The sequence below is a fragment of the Magallana gigas genome, chromosome 2 (assembly GCF_963853765.1).
Source record: "Magallana gigas chromosome 2, xbMagGiga1.1, whole genome shotgun sequence".
Lineage (NCBI taxonomy): Eukaryota > Metazoa > Mollusca > Bivalvia > Ostreida > Ostreidae > Magallana > Magallana gigas.
In genome coordinates, this window is record NC_088854.1 from 24,937,768 (window position 1) to 24,957,341 (window position 19,574).

At 33.3% G+C, this 19,574-nt stretch overlaps 2 protein-coding genes across 2 annotated transcripts; one reads left to right on the top strand and one right to left on the bottom strand.

Moving 5' to 3' along the window:
- The first annotated feature begins 111 nt into the window (after positions 1–111).
- LOC105339474 (pre-mRNA-splicing factor ATP-dependent RNA helicase DHX16) lies at positions 112–11,550 on the top strand. The gene is made up of 18 exons (XM_011445044.4): positions 112–431; positions 3,091–3,225; positions 3,342–3,418; positions 4,901–5,063; positions 5,193–5,365; positions 5,660–5,881; positions 6,086–6,200; positions 6,370–6,555; positions 6,888–6,998; positions 7,105–7,220; positions 7,469–7,610; positions 7,950–8,150; positions 8,623–8,742; positions 8,921–9,061; positions 9,301–9,650; positions 9,839–10,163; positions 10,425–10,601; positions 10,984–11,550. The coding sequence occupies exons 1-18, from the start codon at positions 231–233 to the stop codon at positions 11,119–11,121; spliced, it is 3,093 nt and encodes a 1,030-aa protein (XP_011443346.3). The 5' UTR covers positions 112–230; the 3' UTR covers positions 11,122–11,550.
- On the bottom strand, positions 11,347–19,131 carry LOC105339475 (actin-related protein 5). Its single transcript, XM_011445045.4, has 19 exons — positions 18,930–19,131; positions 18,222–18,310; positions 17,825–17,929; positions 17,491–17,602; positions 17,166–17,261; positions 16,873–17,066; positions 16,553–16,672; positions 15,325–15,423; positions 14,793–14,873; positions 14,463–14,588; positions 14,061–14,213; positions 13,698–13,781; positions 13,262–13,370; positions 13,076–13,146; positions 12,834–12,928; positions 12,621–12,704; positions 12,221–12,338; positions 11,936–12,047; positions 11,347–11,541 (listed from the first exon to the last, which is right to left on the bottom strand). Exons 1-19 carry the CDS (start codon positions 19,048–19,050, stop codon positions 11,375–11,377), a joined length of 2,136 nt encoding a protein of 711 aa, XP_011443347.3. The 5' UTR covers positions 19,051–19,131; the 3' UTR covers positions 11,347–11,374.
- Between the last annotated feature and the right edge of the window lie 443 nt (positions 19,132–19,574).

A 19,574-nucleotide genomic window follows, 5' to 3' on the forward strand; every position in this document is an offset into this window, starting at 1 on the left:
TAGGGCTAAAACGTCATTTAGAAATTGATTTATATCGAACAAAAGAGTTGAAATAGTCAGTTAGACTAGAAGACTAGAAAGGTGCGTTCATGATAATTTGTGCAATACGTCATCGAAACGTTCAGTAAAATTATAACATGGCTGCTCCCATGAAATACGAAGTTTTGGAAGTTGAATATTTTGGACTTGACTTGATTATAGTTTAAATTAGTTACAGTTTTAGGTAGACTATGGCATCCATGTTAGAAACATGGGTTAATGATAAGCTCCATGATATATTGGGAATATCAGACAAATATATTTCCCAATATCTCCTTGGTTTGGCGAAAAAGGCAACTGGTCCCAATGATTTTATCGACAAAATTCGCGAAACTGGAACAGTGGAAATCGACACAAACATGTTGAATTTTGCACATGAGTTGTGGCAAAAGGTATTTGGTTTTTGATATTAAAAAAACCAGTCTCATGAAGATCAATTAATTATCAGGTTGGGACCAATCTATCAAATGGGATATAATAGCCCATTTTGAATATAATAGCCCAAATAAATTTAAGTGCTAAAAATAGTTTTTTATGTTAATTTCTTTTATATAAATCCGCATTAATGTGAATCAAATGCAACAACTTTTGGTTAAGAAGTTTTTCTATATGTCTATTATAGTTTGTAAAATTGATCCCCAAGACGTATTGGATATACTGAGGGATCAATCTCCATAATATTAGATTGGCTGTTCGTTCGCCCTAAAACGTGCTTGCCCTTGACGCCGTTCGCTCTAGTTTCCGTTCGCCCTAGGTCCGTTCGCTCTTGACGCCGTTCGCACTGCGTCCGTTCGCCTTATTTTTATATAGGATTAATTTATATATTTGTTGTGTATTCTGATCAATTTAAACACTATGAAGATATATATAAATTAATGAAAATAATACCACTTCTATAAATAATGACCATTTGACTTACGGTGGCATTATTATATCGTTACGAAAACTTGTGAATTGATTTATTTTATTTTTTTAATGTTACTAAATCTAATTTTCTTATGTATTTATTTTGTAATTATAATAAATTTTACCTCATAATATAACCGTATCATAATTATGAAATTTGTGGTTTTAGACGAGGGACCTATATATCAGAGAGCAGTCTTTGCAAAGTTACAATTAAAAAAAACGTGTACAGTTGCTGTATATAACTTTAAAAAGGATATACCGCTACATGCTTGTCTCCCCACACACAGTTATAAATAAGTATGCAGACCCGCCCGTTATAATTGCTCTGGAAAAATAATGAAGCTTTGAATGAAATTACGAATTCAAATAGAACCAGGTGTAGTTTTCCTATGCTATGACAATGTATGTAATGTATACGCCGATAAACTACTACTACATATAAAATCATACACAAATTTATGATTGTTCAAGCTATTTAATTCACATTATGTCTTATGTTATTTATCAATAATACGTATACATATATATATATAGCTATTAAACTTAATTTACTCACGATATATGTTTATATCTTATGGCGCGTTATGTATCTCATTTAGAGATCAAAGGATTGCGTTACGTAAATAGTAGAATAGGTGATAATCATCTGCTAAGCTTCTCAATGAGCCAAGTAAGGTCTCAATTTCTTTAATTGTTTAAAAAAAACACCAAGCGGATCATTATAAAAACGAGACGGTTATCGACAATTTACGGCAATAAAATCTTACAATCATACCAGGTACGTCTTTTTTGATGAAGGAAAAACATAGAATATACGAATAATTGATAAAAGTTTTCAGTTATTAAGGTAAATGAAATAACTTATGATGTGGTTTATTAATAAAAACAAAGGGGCGAACGAGGTTTAGGGCGAACGATAATTTGGGCGAACGATAATTAGAGCGAACGGACCTAGAGCGAACGGACTAAGGCGAACAGGTGGATAGGGCGAACGAACCCGATACCATAATATTACAGCTAAAGAGAAAGTTGTTTACCAAAAGTTGTTGTATTTCATCTATTCTAATGTGTATTTATATCAAAAATTTCAAAATCAAAATTTTTTTTATTTTTTGCACTTTAAATTTATATCCCATTTGGGCTATTCTATCCCAAACGGGCTATTATTTCCCATTTGGGAGATTGGTCCCAACCTGATTATTGTAATCTTTTACCTACTATCAGATCATGAGACAGCTGTAAGAGTATCAGGAGAAAACGGGAGGAAATATACCCTAGTGCTATGCCATATTTAAAATAGCTATTAAGTGCGAAACAAAATCATATTGAAACAAAACCTGATGGACTTATTCATGAGTTTGTGTCTCCCACTTGGTTTGAACGTTTATTCATTTTCAACCAAAAGAAGGGATAGGAGGTTGTAAACGTTATCATTCTAGAAATAACAAGAGGCCCGTGGTCCACATTGCTCACCTGAGGAACACTAGAAATAATAAAATCAGCTTTATGAAGTCATATCCCATATATCAGGACAATGAATGAGTAGAATAGATCCAGTATTAAAAAATTTTTTCTACAGATGTTCTTATGTTGAGCCCCTTTTGTAACTAGATGATTTCATAGTTATATCACATATTGAGCATTGCCATTCTCAAAAAGATCTTATTAATAAGCAACTGTTGAGTTCATATAAATGTTCATATAAATATATTTACATCTACCAAGTATTATTCCCTCTATTTCTTACAGAAAGTTATAGTTAATTCGTAGCTCTATAGAAACAGCCAGACTGAAATCTACATACGCCGTTTATTGATTTGTCAAAATCTACAGCGGTTGAAACTGATAAGAAACTGACAGGTCTGAAATTGAAACACCCTGTTTATCAATTTGTCGAAACCTATAGCAACCTAAGGAAAATTGAGGACTGCATGAAATAATCATGATGATGTCAGACTCAAAGTCTCACAGGAGACGATTTGGCTGTTTCTCTTACTTAACATACTAATGTATATTAACAGTAATTTAGTGAATTTTATTAACTTTTCATAATCAATTTATTAATTAGTTAAAAGAAAGGTAGCGATCATTGCAGAAAAAATTTACATAATTTACCTGCTACCATGACCTTTTTGTTTACAGATGCCCCAAAAAGTTGTTTCAGAGAAAAGTTCTCGCATTCTAGAAAGACAAGCACTGGAAATACAAAAGAAAAACAGTAGCTATCAGCTTTTGGACAGTGACAGTGAGGACGAAAATTATGCTGTTCCATCAAAGGTAAAGGCCTGTCAAATCTCACACACAAGTATCCTGTCCAATGAAAGATTAAGTTTAAGTTCTTGTCCTGAATTCATCTGTGGCTAATACAGTATTCCTTTTGAAATTCTTTATAGAAATCAAAATCTGACAAGAAGAAACAGTACAGAAAAAAGCAGGAATCTTCATCTGAAAGCAGCAGTGAGGAAGAGAAGTATGTCTTATATTTTGTTTTTATGCTCCACTTGGAAAAAAAAACATGCCATTAAGTGTCATTCATTTTTTCATCTCTCCTCTGTTTGTTTTCTTTAGATCAGTACCGCATATACTCGCCTATAAGTATTGTTCCCCTATATGTTGGGTGGCTTTTTTCATATTTATTTTGGGGGTTTTGCCATTGACCGGCTTGTAAGTCGGGTAACTTTTTCAAGATAATCGGTCTACAGATTCTTTCTAAATTTGCGATATTTTTTCATCAATCATTATCAGAGTTGGGGTCAATTACTTTGAAAAGTAATTAATTACTTTCAAATACATTGACAATTTTATCAATTACTTGCAATTACAATTACATTGATTTTTTAAAATGTAATTAATTACTCTCAATTACTTTGATAAATGTAATTAATTACATTTCAAATACTTTAGTTTTATTTCTTTAAATCTTTAGAACTTATACATATATTAACAGCATTAAGATATACAGAGCTTTATGTACGGTTATGTTTTTAAAGGTTGTATAGTTCAGTTCAGATCAGATTTCTTGAAAATTTCTAGAAAAAAATTCTTTTACATTAAATTCATTAAGTACCATTGAGTTCATTTTTGGTTCTGAAAAATATTTTCTCTATAGTGAATTAATTTTTAATCACATATTAAAACTATGTTTTTTCAGAAAGTACAACTTTCGACAGTACAGCATATCAGTATATAAATAATAATTGCTATAATTCACAAGAATGAGATATTTTGACACCCTTAAGTCTAAAATCAATGGGGATTCTTGGGTATTAGAGGAGTTCACACCTCCACAAAGTTAGATCTTTACCTAATACCCTGGGCAGTGTGTTATGCTGTATAAACATATGAAACATTATGGGACATTTAATTATTGTAGAAACAAAAGTCCATGCCAAACATGTATAAAATCTATTTATCATTATAAGACACCTTTTTTATATTTTAAACTTGGAAAAAAAGTAATTGAAATGTAATTGAAAAGTAATTGAAAATACACAATATTTTTGGAATGTATTTAAATACATTCAATTACTTGTAATTGAAGACAGACTCAATTACAAATTACTTTCAATTACTTTGAAAAATGTAATTAATTACACTCAATTACAAATACTTTTTTCAATTACCCCATCCCTGATCATTATGATGACCATTTTATCAAGTTTGAGTTTACTTGAATTGACTAGCTTTCAACAAAGCTCTCTTTCAGTTTTCCAGCCATGCTTGCATAAATGAATTTAATTGACTTAAATTTTAAGATCCATTTTAAAAATCTTATATGTTCAGTATAATTCTGGCCTTTGGAATTTAAAAGGTTCAAAATTTAGGCTTTCTTCTTTCCTATCTTGTTATGGTGCATGTATCAAGCCATGGTTTTTGCTACATACTTTTGGAAACGCATTTTTCATGTAATTCTGACACAAATACTTTACACGACTGCAATGTTAATTGATAGCTTGGATAAAGATGACGATAGAGATGAAACAGAGGAGGATTCAGAGGAAGAAATGGAGAAAGACAGACTGAAAGATCTGGAGGAGAGGGACAAATTTGCTGAACGCCTAAAAACAAAGGATAAAGATAAACAGAGATCTGTCATGTCTAAGTCTGAGAAAAGGGTAAACAGTGCTATTGATTTAAAAAGTCATTTTGATATTGAACATTGAGCTTGTAAGATAATTTTTTGAAAAAGGAATATATAATAATTCGGATTTTAAAAAATTGGGATTGTATTTGTATTTATCAAGGCGTATGAAGAAGCAAGAAAGAGGTTGGAGATGGAAGCAGAAGACAGGAAGAAGATAATTCCGGAGCTGAGGAAGAAGTCAAGGAGGGATTACCTGAAGAAAAGAAACGTCGACAAACTGGATGACCTGGAGGCGGAGTTAATGGACGAGGAGTACTTGTTTGGAGACACAGAGTAAGTTTTTATTACAGGTGCCTCTCACCGTATATGTACTTGATTGGCAGATTTTGTGAAGGACTATTAAAAGACTTAGTTTTTTGTGTATACTACTGAATTATGTTCAAGGAATATTGAAACTTACTGTTTAAACTCAAATACCGATTGATAATTGCAAACCTGTTGGTCTTTTAGGCAATCCAAGAAAATTATATCCCTTGAACTCAAATTATTCTCAGTACCGGTAAATCATTTCAAAGAGATTTCAAGGAGACCAAATGCAGATTTTCTAATTGTTTTATATTTCTTCAGACTTACAGAGAGAGAGAAAAGGGAAAGAGAATATAAGAAAACAGTCCTCAAATTAGCCAAAGATCACCACAAAGCTCGGGAGGGAGAGAAGATTAATCGCTATTACATGCCGAAAGATGATGTCAAACCATCAGATAAATATGAAGAGGACCTTACAGAAAAAGGGCCAAATTATGAACAGAAGCGATGGGAGGAGGAGCATGTCGGGGCAGCTATAATGAAGTAAGATTTGTAACATACATGTAATTGTAGGCAAGGCCAAAAAGGCTTAAATTCTTTGGAATTGCTGCATTTGTAATATTTTTCTTGCGTATTGAAAATCCATATTTTGACAAATTTGATGCTAGGTATCTTATGCATTTAAAAAAAATTAAATGATCTGCATTTGCTTATAAAAGATATTTTATGAGGTTTATTTGAACAAAGGTTCGGAGCAAAAGATGCCAAGGCAAAAAGTAAACAGAAAGAGTATGACTTTATCATGGATGAAGAAATAGAATTCGTACAAGTGTTGCAAATGCCTGGAACAAGGAAAAATAAGGTAACATTTAACCTGTCATTAAATACATGTAAATGTGAAGAAAAATGTGTAAAGTCTGAATATGAGATAAATAAATCTTTAGGATATATTAACAAGATAATGAAATTAATAGAGAACTTTTCACATTGTTTTATAAAAATCTTTTGAATACCGGTACATATACATGTAGGATGAACCAGAATTAACCGAGGCCCAACTGAAGAAAATGACTATTGAGGAAACCCAGAAAAGTCTACCAGTGTACCCCTTCAAGCAGGATTTGATTGATGCCATACGTGAACACCAGGTCCTCATCATAGAGGGAGAGACAGGGTCAGGGAAGACAACTCAGATCCCCCAGTTTCTGCATCATGCAGTAAGTGTTGAGTTTTTTAGCCTTAGAATTATGCAGTGCCAGTAATATTCATGGTGAAAATATGCTAACATGTCTAGCACAGTATATCATGATCCTGAAGTTCATGTTCAGGGGTAAATTGTCAGTTAAAGATGGAATGAGCTTTCCTATATCAATTTATATCTACTTGGTAGAAACTTTATATATTGTAGCTCCCATGCAGAATCAAAACTCAGGGAAATTGTATGTTAATCAAGTTAAAAGATTAGAGATATAAGCACGAGGAATTCAAAATGTTTGGTCTTATTGCTTGTAGTTCACAATGATTTACAAGCTTTACATTTATATTTTAGGGCTTTACAAAAAATGACATGAAAATAGGATGTACCCAACCACGACGAGTAGCTGCAATGTCAGTAGCATCCAGAGTAGCAGAAGAGATGGGATACAAACTTGGCAATGAAGTGAGCATCTTTTCAGTATTTAATAAGTCTTATGTGCTTTTTCACTTTACTTTTGTCATTCAGGGATTCAAAATAAAATGACCTCAATTTCAATTTCTTACCACAGGTTGGCTACAGTATCCGATTTGAAGACTGTACATCTGAGAGAACCATGATCAAATACATGACAGACGGAATGCTGCTGCGTGAATTCTTGGGAGAACCAGATCTGGCTAGTTACAGGTCAGTGATACATGGAAATTAAAATGCCAGTACATTTTTTATAATGACAGATATTGTACACTAAGCTCCTGGCTTTGTGGTTGGTAATCAGAATTATTGCTTCTCTGAGATTCAAGAACAAAAGTTGATAAAAATCTGCTATCATGATTACCCAGTAATTACAATTCAGCTAAAACTTCATGTACATGTAAGTATATTTTATACTCACTTCCCACGTAAATTCAGATTTTCCTCTTTCATATCTTCAGTGTAATGATCATTGACGAGGCCCACGAGAGAACACTTCACACAGACGTCTTATTTGGTTTAGTGAAGGACATAGCAAGATTCAGACCTGATCTCAAACTTCTCATCTCCAGTGCCACTTTAGATGCAGAAAAATTCTCTGCGGTATAACTAAGAAAGATTTTCAATATGGCAAAAATTAAAATAAACTTATTGCTCTTAACATTTGCTTAATGTTGAATTCAATATTTCCTAATGCATTACAACACTCATAAACTAAATATGATAATGCGTTAGCATTTTAAAAGTTCCTGCAGGCATATTAGCAACATATTATATTTCTTTAAAATAACAGTTTACTTAAATGTATGCATGTGCACTAGTCTTTATGTGCTAAAAATCATGAAAACAAATCTTTATTAAAGATAAGTCTAGAAATACAAGTACATGTACATGTATTAACTAATGTCACTGACTTGTCATTGTTGTTCACTGTACTCGTAGTTCTTTGACGACGCTCCCATTTTCCGTATTCCTGGTCGGAGATTTCCTGTTGATATCTACTACACGAAGGCCCCAGAGGCAGATTATCTGGATGCTGCCGTGGTGTCAGTGCTACAGATACACGTCACCCAGCCCTCAGGGGACATTCTGGTGTTCCTCACCGGTCAAGAGGAGATAGAGACAGCCAATGAAATGTTACAGGTTAGAAAATATTTAACTCTCCAAATCTTTTGGGGATAACATTGTTTTTATTTTGTTATTTCACCAATTCTAAGAACTTATGTGTACTGTATACCGTAGTCATTTCTTGAAATTGGTAATGCTCTCATCTGTACTTTGGCAAAAATTGAGTGTTGGAATAAATATTTTTACATTTTCATTAAATACAAAATTACATGTAGGGCAGGTGAAGTCAACTTTTTTATTTAGTGATAGGGATTCTATGAAAATGCCCATAATGATGTGCTTAAATGTGTATTTAAAGAAAGGTAGAATAATATCTGTAAGTCTTCACAACAGAAAACAAATTATAGCAGTGAAACCACATGTGTAGTAGAATGCAAAAACACACATAGTACCCCTGGTATACTGTATTACATGTTCATGGAAAAACGAAACACTGTAGCTTCTGTTTGATCATCAGATTGTCTAAAAATTTGCACTGCTTACATAGGAAAGAACCAAAAAACTTGGCAGCAAAATCAAGGAACTGATCATCCTGCCCATCTATGCCAATCTACCCTCTGACATGCAGTCCAAGATATTTGAACCAACTCCTCCTGGAGCAAGAAAGGTAGTTATCTAGTGGCATTTGCATTCAACTTGAAAATGTACTCATGTACATGTTACTGGTAGCATGTTTGCTGAGTATTTTGAGTACAATCAAATCAGGATTCTTGTGAGAATAAAACTGTATATGTATAAACTATAAGTAAAGTACAGTGCATGACAATTTTACACATACATTGCAGGTAATTTTGGCCACAAATATTGCAGAGACTTCTCTTACAATAGATGGCATCAAATATGTGATTGATCCAGGATTCTGCAAACAGAACAGTTACAATGCCAGGACAGGGATGGAATCTCTGATAGTCACCCCTATCTCCAAGGTTCAGTCAACTCAAATTTCTAGACCGATATTCTTTGATACTAGTTTAAAGTCTTTTCGCCTCTAGTCATTTTAAAAATGGTGGTTGAGATTTCAAAGAGTGAATTACCAGTATTGGTGTTTAGATGTCGTAAATCCTAGTTTTTCTTACAGTACATCTGTATCTGGTGTAGAAGAATGAATTATCAGTTTTGTGGATGACTTAACCATGATTTTGTTTATATCTGTTTGGTTTTGCAGGCTTCCTCCAATCAGAGAGCAGGGAGAGCTGGTCGAGTTTCAGCAGGGAAATGCTTCAGATTGTACACAGCTTGGGCCTATAAACACGAGCTGGAGGATAATACTGTCCCTGAAATTCAGAGGACCAACCTGGGAAATGTGGTGTTACTGCTTAAGAGTCTTGGGATCAATGACTTGATCCACTTTGATTTCATGGACCCCCCTCCCCATGAGACCCTAGTGCTGGCCCTTGAACAGCTCTATGCTCTGGGAGCTTTAAATCACAGAGGGGAGTTGACCAAACTGGGAAGAAAAATGGCTGAATTTCCTGTGGATCCAATGTTATCCAAATGTATTTTGGCTTCAGAACAGTAAGTATATGTACACTATAGTTTTATGTTTAAAGGAAGAGAAATTGACATCCTTTTATAAGTATATTAAAAGGTATCAAGTAGTTAACATGATTTCTTAGATATTGGAGTTTATATCCATCACCCTACTCAAGAATTTGTAAGTTATGTTTGAGTTTTAAAATTTTAATGTTTGAAATGTTTTTCAGATACAAATGTGCCAAAGAAATCCTGACAATATGTGCTATGTTATCTGTGAACAATGCTGTGTTTTACCGACCAAAAGACAAAGTGGTGCATGCAGACACAGCACGTGTGAATTTCTTTCGGCCTGGAGGTGATCATTTGACTCTGTTAAATGTGTACGATCAGTGGGAGGAGACAGCTTTCTCCACGCAGTGGTGTTACGAAAACTTTATTCAGCACCGATCCATGAAAAGGGCTCGCGATATTCGTGACCAGTTGGAAGGCCTAATGGAGAGAGTAGAGATTGAGATCTCTACAAATCCTGGAGACTCAGTGGCCATTCGTAAGGTACTGTAGGTCATATGTTTTTGTAACTACTTGTTCTTAAAAGATTAAGTTTAAAAATCTAATGATAAAGCATAATGTTCATGTGTTGTTATTCTCGTGGAAATAGAACACGTTCCTAGATGTACACTGTAGCACTCAGCTCTTTGTTAACAGTGCTCCAATTAATGGCAATTTATAATGAATAAGTACATGTACTAGAAATATGTCATGCATAAAGTCTATTTATTCCTTCAACCTGTTTTCAACATCTGTATTTGACAGGCAATTACAGCTGGGTTCTTTTACCACACTGCTCGATTAGACAAGGGAGGTAATTATAAAACTGTCAAATATCATCAAACAGTATTGGTTCACCCGAACAGCAGCATGTTCGAAGATCGACCTAAGTGGCTCATTTACCATGAACTGGTGTTCACAACGAAAGAATTCATGAGACAGGTAAGAAATGAGAACAAACCATTTTAAAAGTGGTACTCCAAAGGTTGCAAATTCAAGTTTTGATTCAGTATCAATTTAATACTTAAACTGTGAAATATGAGGTACTTGTAAAGTAATATTTATCTGTTGATATTTTTTGGCATGCTAAATGGTTATTTTTCAAAGAAAACATGGTCTTTTGTCAATAGAGCTATTGAATACAAAGCTCTACAAATAAATGTACTGGAAAGCAGTTTATTCAAAAGATGTTTGATGCAATATAAGCTATGTAGGACAAAGGAGTTTTGTGTGGGTAACTTTTTTGACATCCCGAGACATTTACTGTATTGCACATGTACCGGTATGTAAAGCAATTATAATGAATGAAAAATTTGCTTTAAAGGTGATAGAAATTGACAATTCATGGCTACTTGAAGTTGCACCACATTACTATAAGCAGAAAGAGTTGGAGGACACATCGAAGAGGAAAATGCCAAAAGGAGCTGGCAAATCTCGAGAGGAGATGACAAGGACTTATTAATTATTGATGTGGAGAGAGACAAGAGAGGATTAGAGAGAGCATTACTGACAAGGACCTGTTCTCATTGCTTTTTCTTGTGTCTGTGTAAATAAACTTGCTACATTATTGAAGCACTGGAAATAACATACAATCATGTACAATCATGTTACATTTATCATTCCTTCCAGACCAGAACTTTTTCTGATTATTTATAGTTTTGAAATCATTTCAATAATAAAACTCAAAAATGGTACAATGGATTTATTAGTCAGATTTATTTGTTTGATGCAGGGGTGGGGAAATATCGGTTTGAAGCGCAGTGTTCCTTTAGGTATTCTCCACCTTTCTCTTCATACTCCGCTCTTGTGATACTGCTGCTTGTCAACAAGGGAGATAAAGAAAACTTTCTGGCTCCATACCAGGCATCAAGAATTGGGTTCTCTGGGGAAAGATTTTAAAAAATTTTTACAATCCTATGTGATTAAAAGTGAAAAATGAAATTTTTCTTACCAAAACAAGTTTATTTTTATTATCCTGACAAAAACCTTCAAAAATGTCATGCATTTACATATACATGTAGTATAGATTTAACATTCATTGTTCCAAATATCGATTTGGAGAACATTTTTTCTAAAGAAGTGAATATGAAATATAAAATCGTGTAAGAAGAACTTTAAATGTATCAAGATACAAGTGGCTTACCCATGTAAATAAGACTCATCAAAATAAAAAACGTACATTGTTCGTAACATCCTTTTGATATTGGTAACTTATTAATTCAAATGATTTCAAAATATAAATCTTCTAAACTATAGATATATTAATTGGAACTTACTTGCAATTGAGACATTAAATGGTGATTGGAAAGGCCTCATTGCCAGAAGTTCATGCTCAAGTCTCTGTTTAAAATGACTGAACATGGCATTTCCACCGGTGATGAACACATTCTGTACACAAAAACAAAACCATCCTGTTATTTGTCTTAATATAGACTCAAGTAAACACTAATAACCTTTACATATACATTGTACTGTACTTTAATGGATAGTATGGAAAAAAATTATTTTGGCTACCTTCATAAAATGTTATTCTTCATAATGGGTGAATGCAAATACTGTACCTGAGCAAGTTTGTTTTGTGTCTCAGCATCAAATTTCTTTAAAACGAAGTCCATGGTCTCAGCAATGCCTGCTTGCTCAATTCCTATCATGGAGGGTTGAAACAACAGTTCTGGAACTCTGTAACAAGTTACTTTCTATTTGTACATGTACTTTCTTCTAAGTTCATTTAGTCATGTATTATACAAATCATCAACATTTCATGTGCTGATTACTGAATTAACATGTTGTACATGTACATGTAATACCGGTACTTTAGAAAAGATGTGTAGTCAATCCTCTTTGTAAATAAAAAATAAAATGTGACATTAATGAACTAGACACATTGAAAAATTTGAAGAATCTTTTAATCTTATATGATAAGAATAGGATAGGAATAGAATCTCTTATTTCTGTGCCTACCTGATTTTCTCTACTGCTAGGTGAAGTCTGTAGTACTCAGCAATGTCAAACTCTCCTGTCTGTCCCATTGTTTGGTCCATTTCCCTAAAAAGTCATGAAAAATCATGATGTCCATGTAGAACAAGTCCATATTGAACACCCATATTCTCATCCAGAGATAAAAATAAATAGATAAATGATGATGACACAGTTTCTCCTCAGGAGTTGACCTACTTTTGGAACTCAGGGTCGTGTTCCTTCAGCATAGTCTCCAGTTCCTCCAGCTTGTCTTCCTCTGCCTCTGAATCACTGTCGGCATTCTCTGGGTGCTGGAAAACAGTAATGCAAGTATTTCTTTTTTATAATTAATACTACTGTAAAATCAATTTATAAAAGAAATCCCAGAAGGTGAAATGAATGCAATAGGTTTTTGCATGTTTAAAAAGCTCTTGTCAGATTTTAACACGATTGCTTACTATTTCTTTGTACACTTCCCAGTCGGCATCATTCTGACCAAACGTGTCCTCTTTTTTCTTTTTTGATCCTCCTGTCAATCATATCAATGTAAGCATTGCTTCATTTATTCTAAATGCTAATAAGTTTTGTTTCATATAAAACCTATTCATCTTCATTAGAACATATACAATGTATAAAACACCTACCAGAAACAAGCTGGGTAATCTTTCTCATCCTTTGTTGAGATGCATATGTTCTTCTCTTGGCTAGATCTGCTTTCCTTTGTTTCTTAGCATTGCGGATATCTAGCAGTTTCTGAGGCAGGAAGAAATTTGAAAGGATAAGTGACTCAGTTTTGAATGTGAATATTTTTACTAAATTTCTGTCATTAAAATTTTCATAGGAAAGACATTATTATTAGTGGGATTTTTTCAACCTTCAAAATGTTAACTAATATTGATCAATCAAAACCTTAATACATGTACATGTACAATGTATGTACATTAGCAGTTGAATATGAAATATTTGTCATACATGCACATGTAGGTGTATACATGTTTTATCATAATGCTTGAAAGAAACGAAGCATAGTGATTACATAATAATACACTAGCTGTTATAGCATCATGTTGTTTCACATACTTTTCTTTTGTCTCTAATCAATTGTAGCCAGCCATTGAAATCTTTTATTCTTCTCTGCTCTAATTTCTTCTCTTCTTCCATTTCCTATCAAACAAAAACATCAAAGAATTAAATCATACATTTAGCCACAACTATTCAAGCCTTTTTTCCCCTTGAATTAATTATTGCTTCAAATTCATACAGTTTTATAAAATGTCCTGTCTGTTGGTAACTTTAAATTTAACACTGGCTGTATCTTTCCAATAATAAGGTCAATGTTAATATAGGGTCAAATTCATTGATATAGATCAAAGTCAAATTTTCTTCCATGAGACTTTGTCATCTTTAAAATATTGATTTTAAATTATAAAAAATATTTCCTACTTTTTGCTGCCTCTCTCTCTGCACTGCCTGTGCCCTAAGTCGACCCTCCCTTGCATTCTTCAACATCCTTTGTCGTTTTTTAATTGACATTTGATCTGGAGTCAGTTGATCATCAGGGATGTCAATAAGATCATACACGACTGGTTTCTTTGCCTGTTAAAATTCAAGATACTCAGAATACAATTAAAGCAAATGTGAGAGCACTGAATTCCAAAATAACAGAAATAAGATCAGAAAGTAATGAAATCAAATCATATCCCGGTAAGTTTCAAACAAAAGAATAAAGCATTAATTGGTCACAACCCATCCTAGAAACATTATCATCTACCATGGAAATAAGAAAAATTTATAGTGTGTAGAACAAATTCTATTTAATAAATGACATGATGATAGAACAGTTACCTCTTCATCGACAGGAAGATCAATTCCTTTGATTTTGGCTTTCATTCTTTGTATGGACATTGTAAGCTTTGTGATTTCGACTTGCAAACTTTCCGCTGTGTCATATCGGAGTGATGATAAGGCTCTCTATATATTATACAAACTCATTAGAAAAAATATCATCAACATTATTGCAAGTTGAATACAAAACACACATGTATGTACATCTACATGTTAAAACTTCAAAAATATCAAGAACATGTTCATACTTATACATGTAAATATAAATTCAATTCAATTGTTTTTAAACTAACATAACATCATAATGTCTTTTCCCTCCTTTGTACATACATTGAATGCTTCTTCATCCTCATCGTCCAACAGCTCCTGAACACTGATGAGCTCCCTTAATTTCTCTTCCTCCATTTGAAGCTACACGAAAAACATCATCTTATCAAACATGATATCTCAATTTCAACTTTACAATCTCAAATTGCAGATATTCTCACAACATTCAAGACAATGTACAATTATTGTAAAAGCTAGATATTTATATAAGGCATGGATTCTGTGACATTACAATGAAAAAATTATGAAGAAAGAACATGCATTAATCTCATATATGAGAATTTATTTAAAAATCAGGTGAATGACATGGGTTAGATGTTTTCCTACAACAAAAGTTTTAGTAAATGGCATGGCTCAAAAAGAAATTGATTTTATAACATAATTAACATGATACTTCAAATATTTCTGCATGAAAAGTCTTAAAAATTAGTAAAATCATCTACAAGTGGAGTACCTATAAACTTAAACAATGTACATGTACCATTAAGTTGCTCTTTTCAATGATTGCAAAATAATTTTTAGAACAAGTTCTTGCCTTTTCTAATCGACGCTTTGCGTTGGACTCTTTCAGGCGACGAATCTGCTGCTCTCGCCTCTCTTTCAACTGCTCTGCTGTCAGCTGACTTCCAGTGACCTATCACAAACCAGTATCTTCAATATTAGATACATGTACTTAAAATAAAATCATTCCTTGCAGCAAGAGTAAAAAGTTTTATGCATGCTGAATCTTTAAAGCTAGCAGCAGATTTTTCTTACATGGGTAAACCATGAAATTGCCAGTTGATACTTGATACATGTTAACTAATTTAGAAATGAATGTAATTACTAGGTACTTGTATACATGGATACAGTCAAACTTTATCATCTCGAACAAGATAGGACTTTGAGATTAATAGAATCATTCATTATTACGAGTGTGGGATAGTGATATTCCACCGAGGGGACAAGATTCACAGTCTAGGACGAGGCTTTGCCGAGTTCTAGATCGTGAATCTTGGCCCCGAGGTGGAATTTCACTATCCCACACGAGTATATAATGAATGATTATTTTTCTCGCATTATATTAGCTTAAAAAATTATGTTTTACAACTTTCTGTTATGACGTTCAAAAGATTACTTTCGGTTTATCTCTCCGCGTGCTTCAAATAGTGCAAGTTAAATGAAAGCATACGACAGTTTTTTCAATTAAAATATGAAAAATTGTAATTAATTAAGCAACACAGTTACTTAATGGATAATCTCAATGCACTATTTCGCATTACCCTACTGCAGACAACGTTTGTTTACGTTTTAAAACGGCGTAGTAATACACAGTGTAAGACAGAAAAATCTCACACTGCTGTCTCACACCGGACAAACCGATCTCACACCGGTGATAATGCGAGAAAGTTGAGTATTCGAGATATTTAGGGTAAAATACCTTTTAAGAAAATAAGTGGTTTTGACTTAAAAATCACTACGAAATATCCATTTTATTCAAGATATCAGTGTTTGATACATCAAATTTCAACTGTATTTTAATTTTAATAAATTTAGGCATAGATTTTATACTGGTACATGTAGCATTATTGAATATACAATGTGCAGTTGTACTTGCACACTAGCTTAGAAGCATCTTCACTAGCCAAGGGTTTCCAATACATACTCTCTACTCTACAACCCTTAGAAGATTTAGCCAAAAAAATCAAATTGAAATTAAGAGTACAAATAGGAAGGCTCTTGGCTTGCAAAGATAGAAGATAGAAAAATCTTAATATACAAACAGCAGCATTGTAGGGCAGCTGTATCTTAGTGACATTGTTCTCGTAATAATCATTGTCTGTCCACGCCTCCAGCTCACTGATGTAGTCCTCGGCCATGTAACAGTGGTCTCTGACCAGTTCCTGAAACAAATTAATGATACCATATATTTTAAATAATTGAATTTTACTCCCCTGTTTAATACAGTATATTAGCAGCTAAAAGGGTTGTGATTGTGTTCCCACTTAAGGTAACATTTCTGGCCCTTAATGAAGTCTGATGATTTCACAGAACATTTTAATGTATTTTTTTGCCAATTAATGAACATAGCTGGCAATCTGACCTCTGCCCTGCTCAAGGTGATAGCCGCCATGTGACCCGGATACTTCAACTGCAGCAGTCTCTGCATGAATGCATCTAACTGTGCCCCACCCATATTGATTCTCCGACAATTGGCCGAGCTCACCCTCCCATTCACCACAGGAATGAGAGAGGTGTTCTGATAGCCACAGCCAACAATCAGCGAATGGGTCAGATCTGCAAAATTCAAAGCAGGAGTTATTCCATGTAGTTTGATACATCAAGGGTTTCCTTATTAAACAGAGTTCTATGGCTGAGGGTATTGGCAGCCAGTACCTGTAATTTTCTGGTTGTTGTAGAGGCTGAACAGAGCATCCACACCATAGACCACGGAGGGAACATGATAACATTCAAATAGCAGCTCCGACATTTCTGTATGAAAAAAAGAAATTTAAATGAAATACTAATTGTAGTAACATCTACCCACACAAATTTTTAAAAAATTATTGTTCTGATGCATTTGATTATTTGATGACACATAAAGTAACAAAACAAAGAGAGGATGACAGTATCTTAAGCTTAGCATTATTTTTCATATGTAATGCAATACGTGTATTTATGAAACTACATGTGCACGAATGTTTGGTGTACATGTACTAACGTTGGCGACAGTAGCCCGGGTTACACAGTGCCTCTGTCATCACTATCGGGTGGTTCACACAACCCTCCGTATTAATCCCAAGGTGTGCAAATATGTAATCATAGATTTGTTCCTGGAAATGGAATTCAGGTGTATTAATATGAAAGATCACTGAACAATTACAAATGCTATAATCTTACCTTCAACTTACCATTTTTTTAATAATCTAACTTTCTCACATTGATTCTTTAAAATCATAAAAACTTCTTTTGTCACTCAAAAACAGATGACAAATTATTTCTCTTTTAAAGAGAGCACATTAGGCTGAACTTACTATAATCTGCACATTTCTTACCTGCACATCATACAATGTGACAAGGTTTCTGTCAAATTGTGTCCTCAGTATCCACTTGACCACCTCAACATTATTTATCTCATTTCCAACTTGAACATCCAATTCCTATTGATGATATTATAAAATTTCAAAACTTTCATGTTTAAATTGAACTGTATTATAAATTGTGTATGGTCTGAGGCGAATTCAACAGTGCGAGGGCTCGTGATCTCTCACCAAAATTCTCTATTAGTATATCTGCAACACAAATTTTGGCATGCAATGGCGAGCGCTCTCTCTGTAAAAAATTGCCTCTGGCATCATAATAATTTTATAAACCAAAGCATTATTTAAATTCGTGGACACAACCTATTTCTAATGGTAATTTTCATAATAAAATTTATTAAACATGTTTTACCTTTTTCCCTTTTTGCTTTGCTGTAATATTCTTAAAAACAAGTTGTGGTTGCTCTAGACTTGCCCATCCAGCTCTGCATTTATATACACCTTTAAATCATGGATTAATATAAATAATGATGATACCATCATAAACTGTACGACTCTAGATACACCTCTTTTGATAACATCGAAAAAAAATTTAAATTTGAAATCACATTTCATATAAAAAGACTAACATTTTGATACACTGATAAGTTGAGTTCCAAAACTTATTTTTGGTGTTAACAAATTCTAAAATCTATATTGTACGATTATATAGTTTAAGAGCACTAATTTTAGTGTATTTGTGAGAAATAATCTTTACTTTATCAACAGAATTGATACCAATTTCTCAATGATTCACTGTCAAAACTAGACATATATTATATACACTGCACCCCTGCTTGTGTGCAGATGTGTTAAAATGTACATCTTATTGCATTCAAATACAATACTCAGAAGTTAAAGGGTTAAAGGTTAATAATATAAAGCAAACATTTGCACTCAAATTCATATAAAACAAAACATTGGGGGGGGGGGGGGTTACACATAGTCACATACACAAAAATTTATGACCCGCTTTTTATGGCTACCTATCCCAAATATTATCATGGACTATATTTTTTTCAACTTTAATGGTGTTTAAGAAATGACAATGCACTATTACACGATCTGTTGAAATTTTTACCATTGTCTATCACAAGAGGTATGCCGCTGTTAGCAATGTTACTGGGGTATTCAAACACCGGATCGGGTTGTGTCTTCTCATCTTTGAATGAAAATATCCCATGCGATTTAATTTCTTCCATGCTAAAAAGTGTAATTCGCTAAGAAAAACGTCAAATGTTTTTCAATTTTCTGTGTACATGCCGAAATCAAACCGGAAACTCTTATGTGAAACTAAATATAAATCGGTCATTTAATATACTACAATTCCGGAAAAAAATTGAACATGCACATTGACGCATCAAAAAAATTTCATCGTTATTATTAGAGATTTAATATTCATTACAATTCTTTTTGAAACAATTTTCTTATAATTCTCTAAATGTTTTAGTCATACTTCAACCTGCTACTCACAGACATGACACATCAAAAATATTTCTTTTTCTAGTAATTCAGATAATTTCCTGCACCATAGTATTACATTACAAAATAACAGTATACTTACTACAGTATAGGAAATAATCTTAATATGAATTAAGACGTTTTTGACGTCAGGAGACTTAAAGCTATTAATCTAAGTTATATCAAACCAAAGACAGCACGGCTCCTTTCTTCATACATTTTTTATTTTTTTTAATTTTCATTTCTCTTGAATAACCTTTCATAT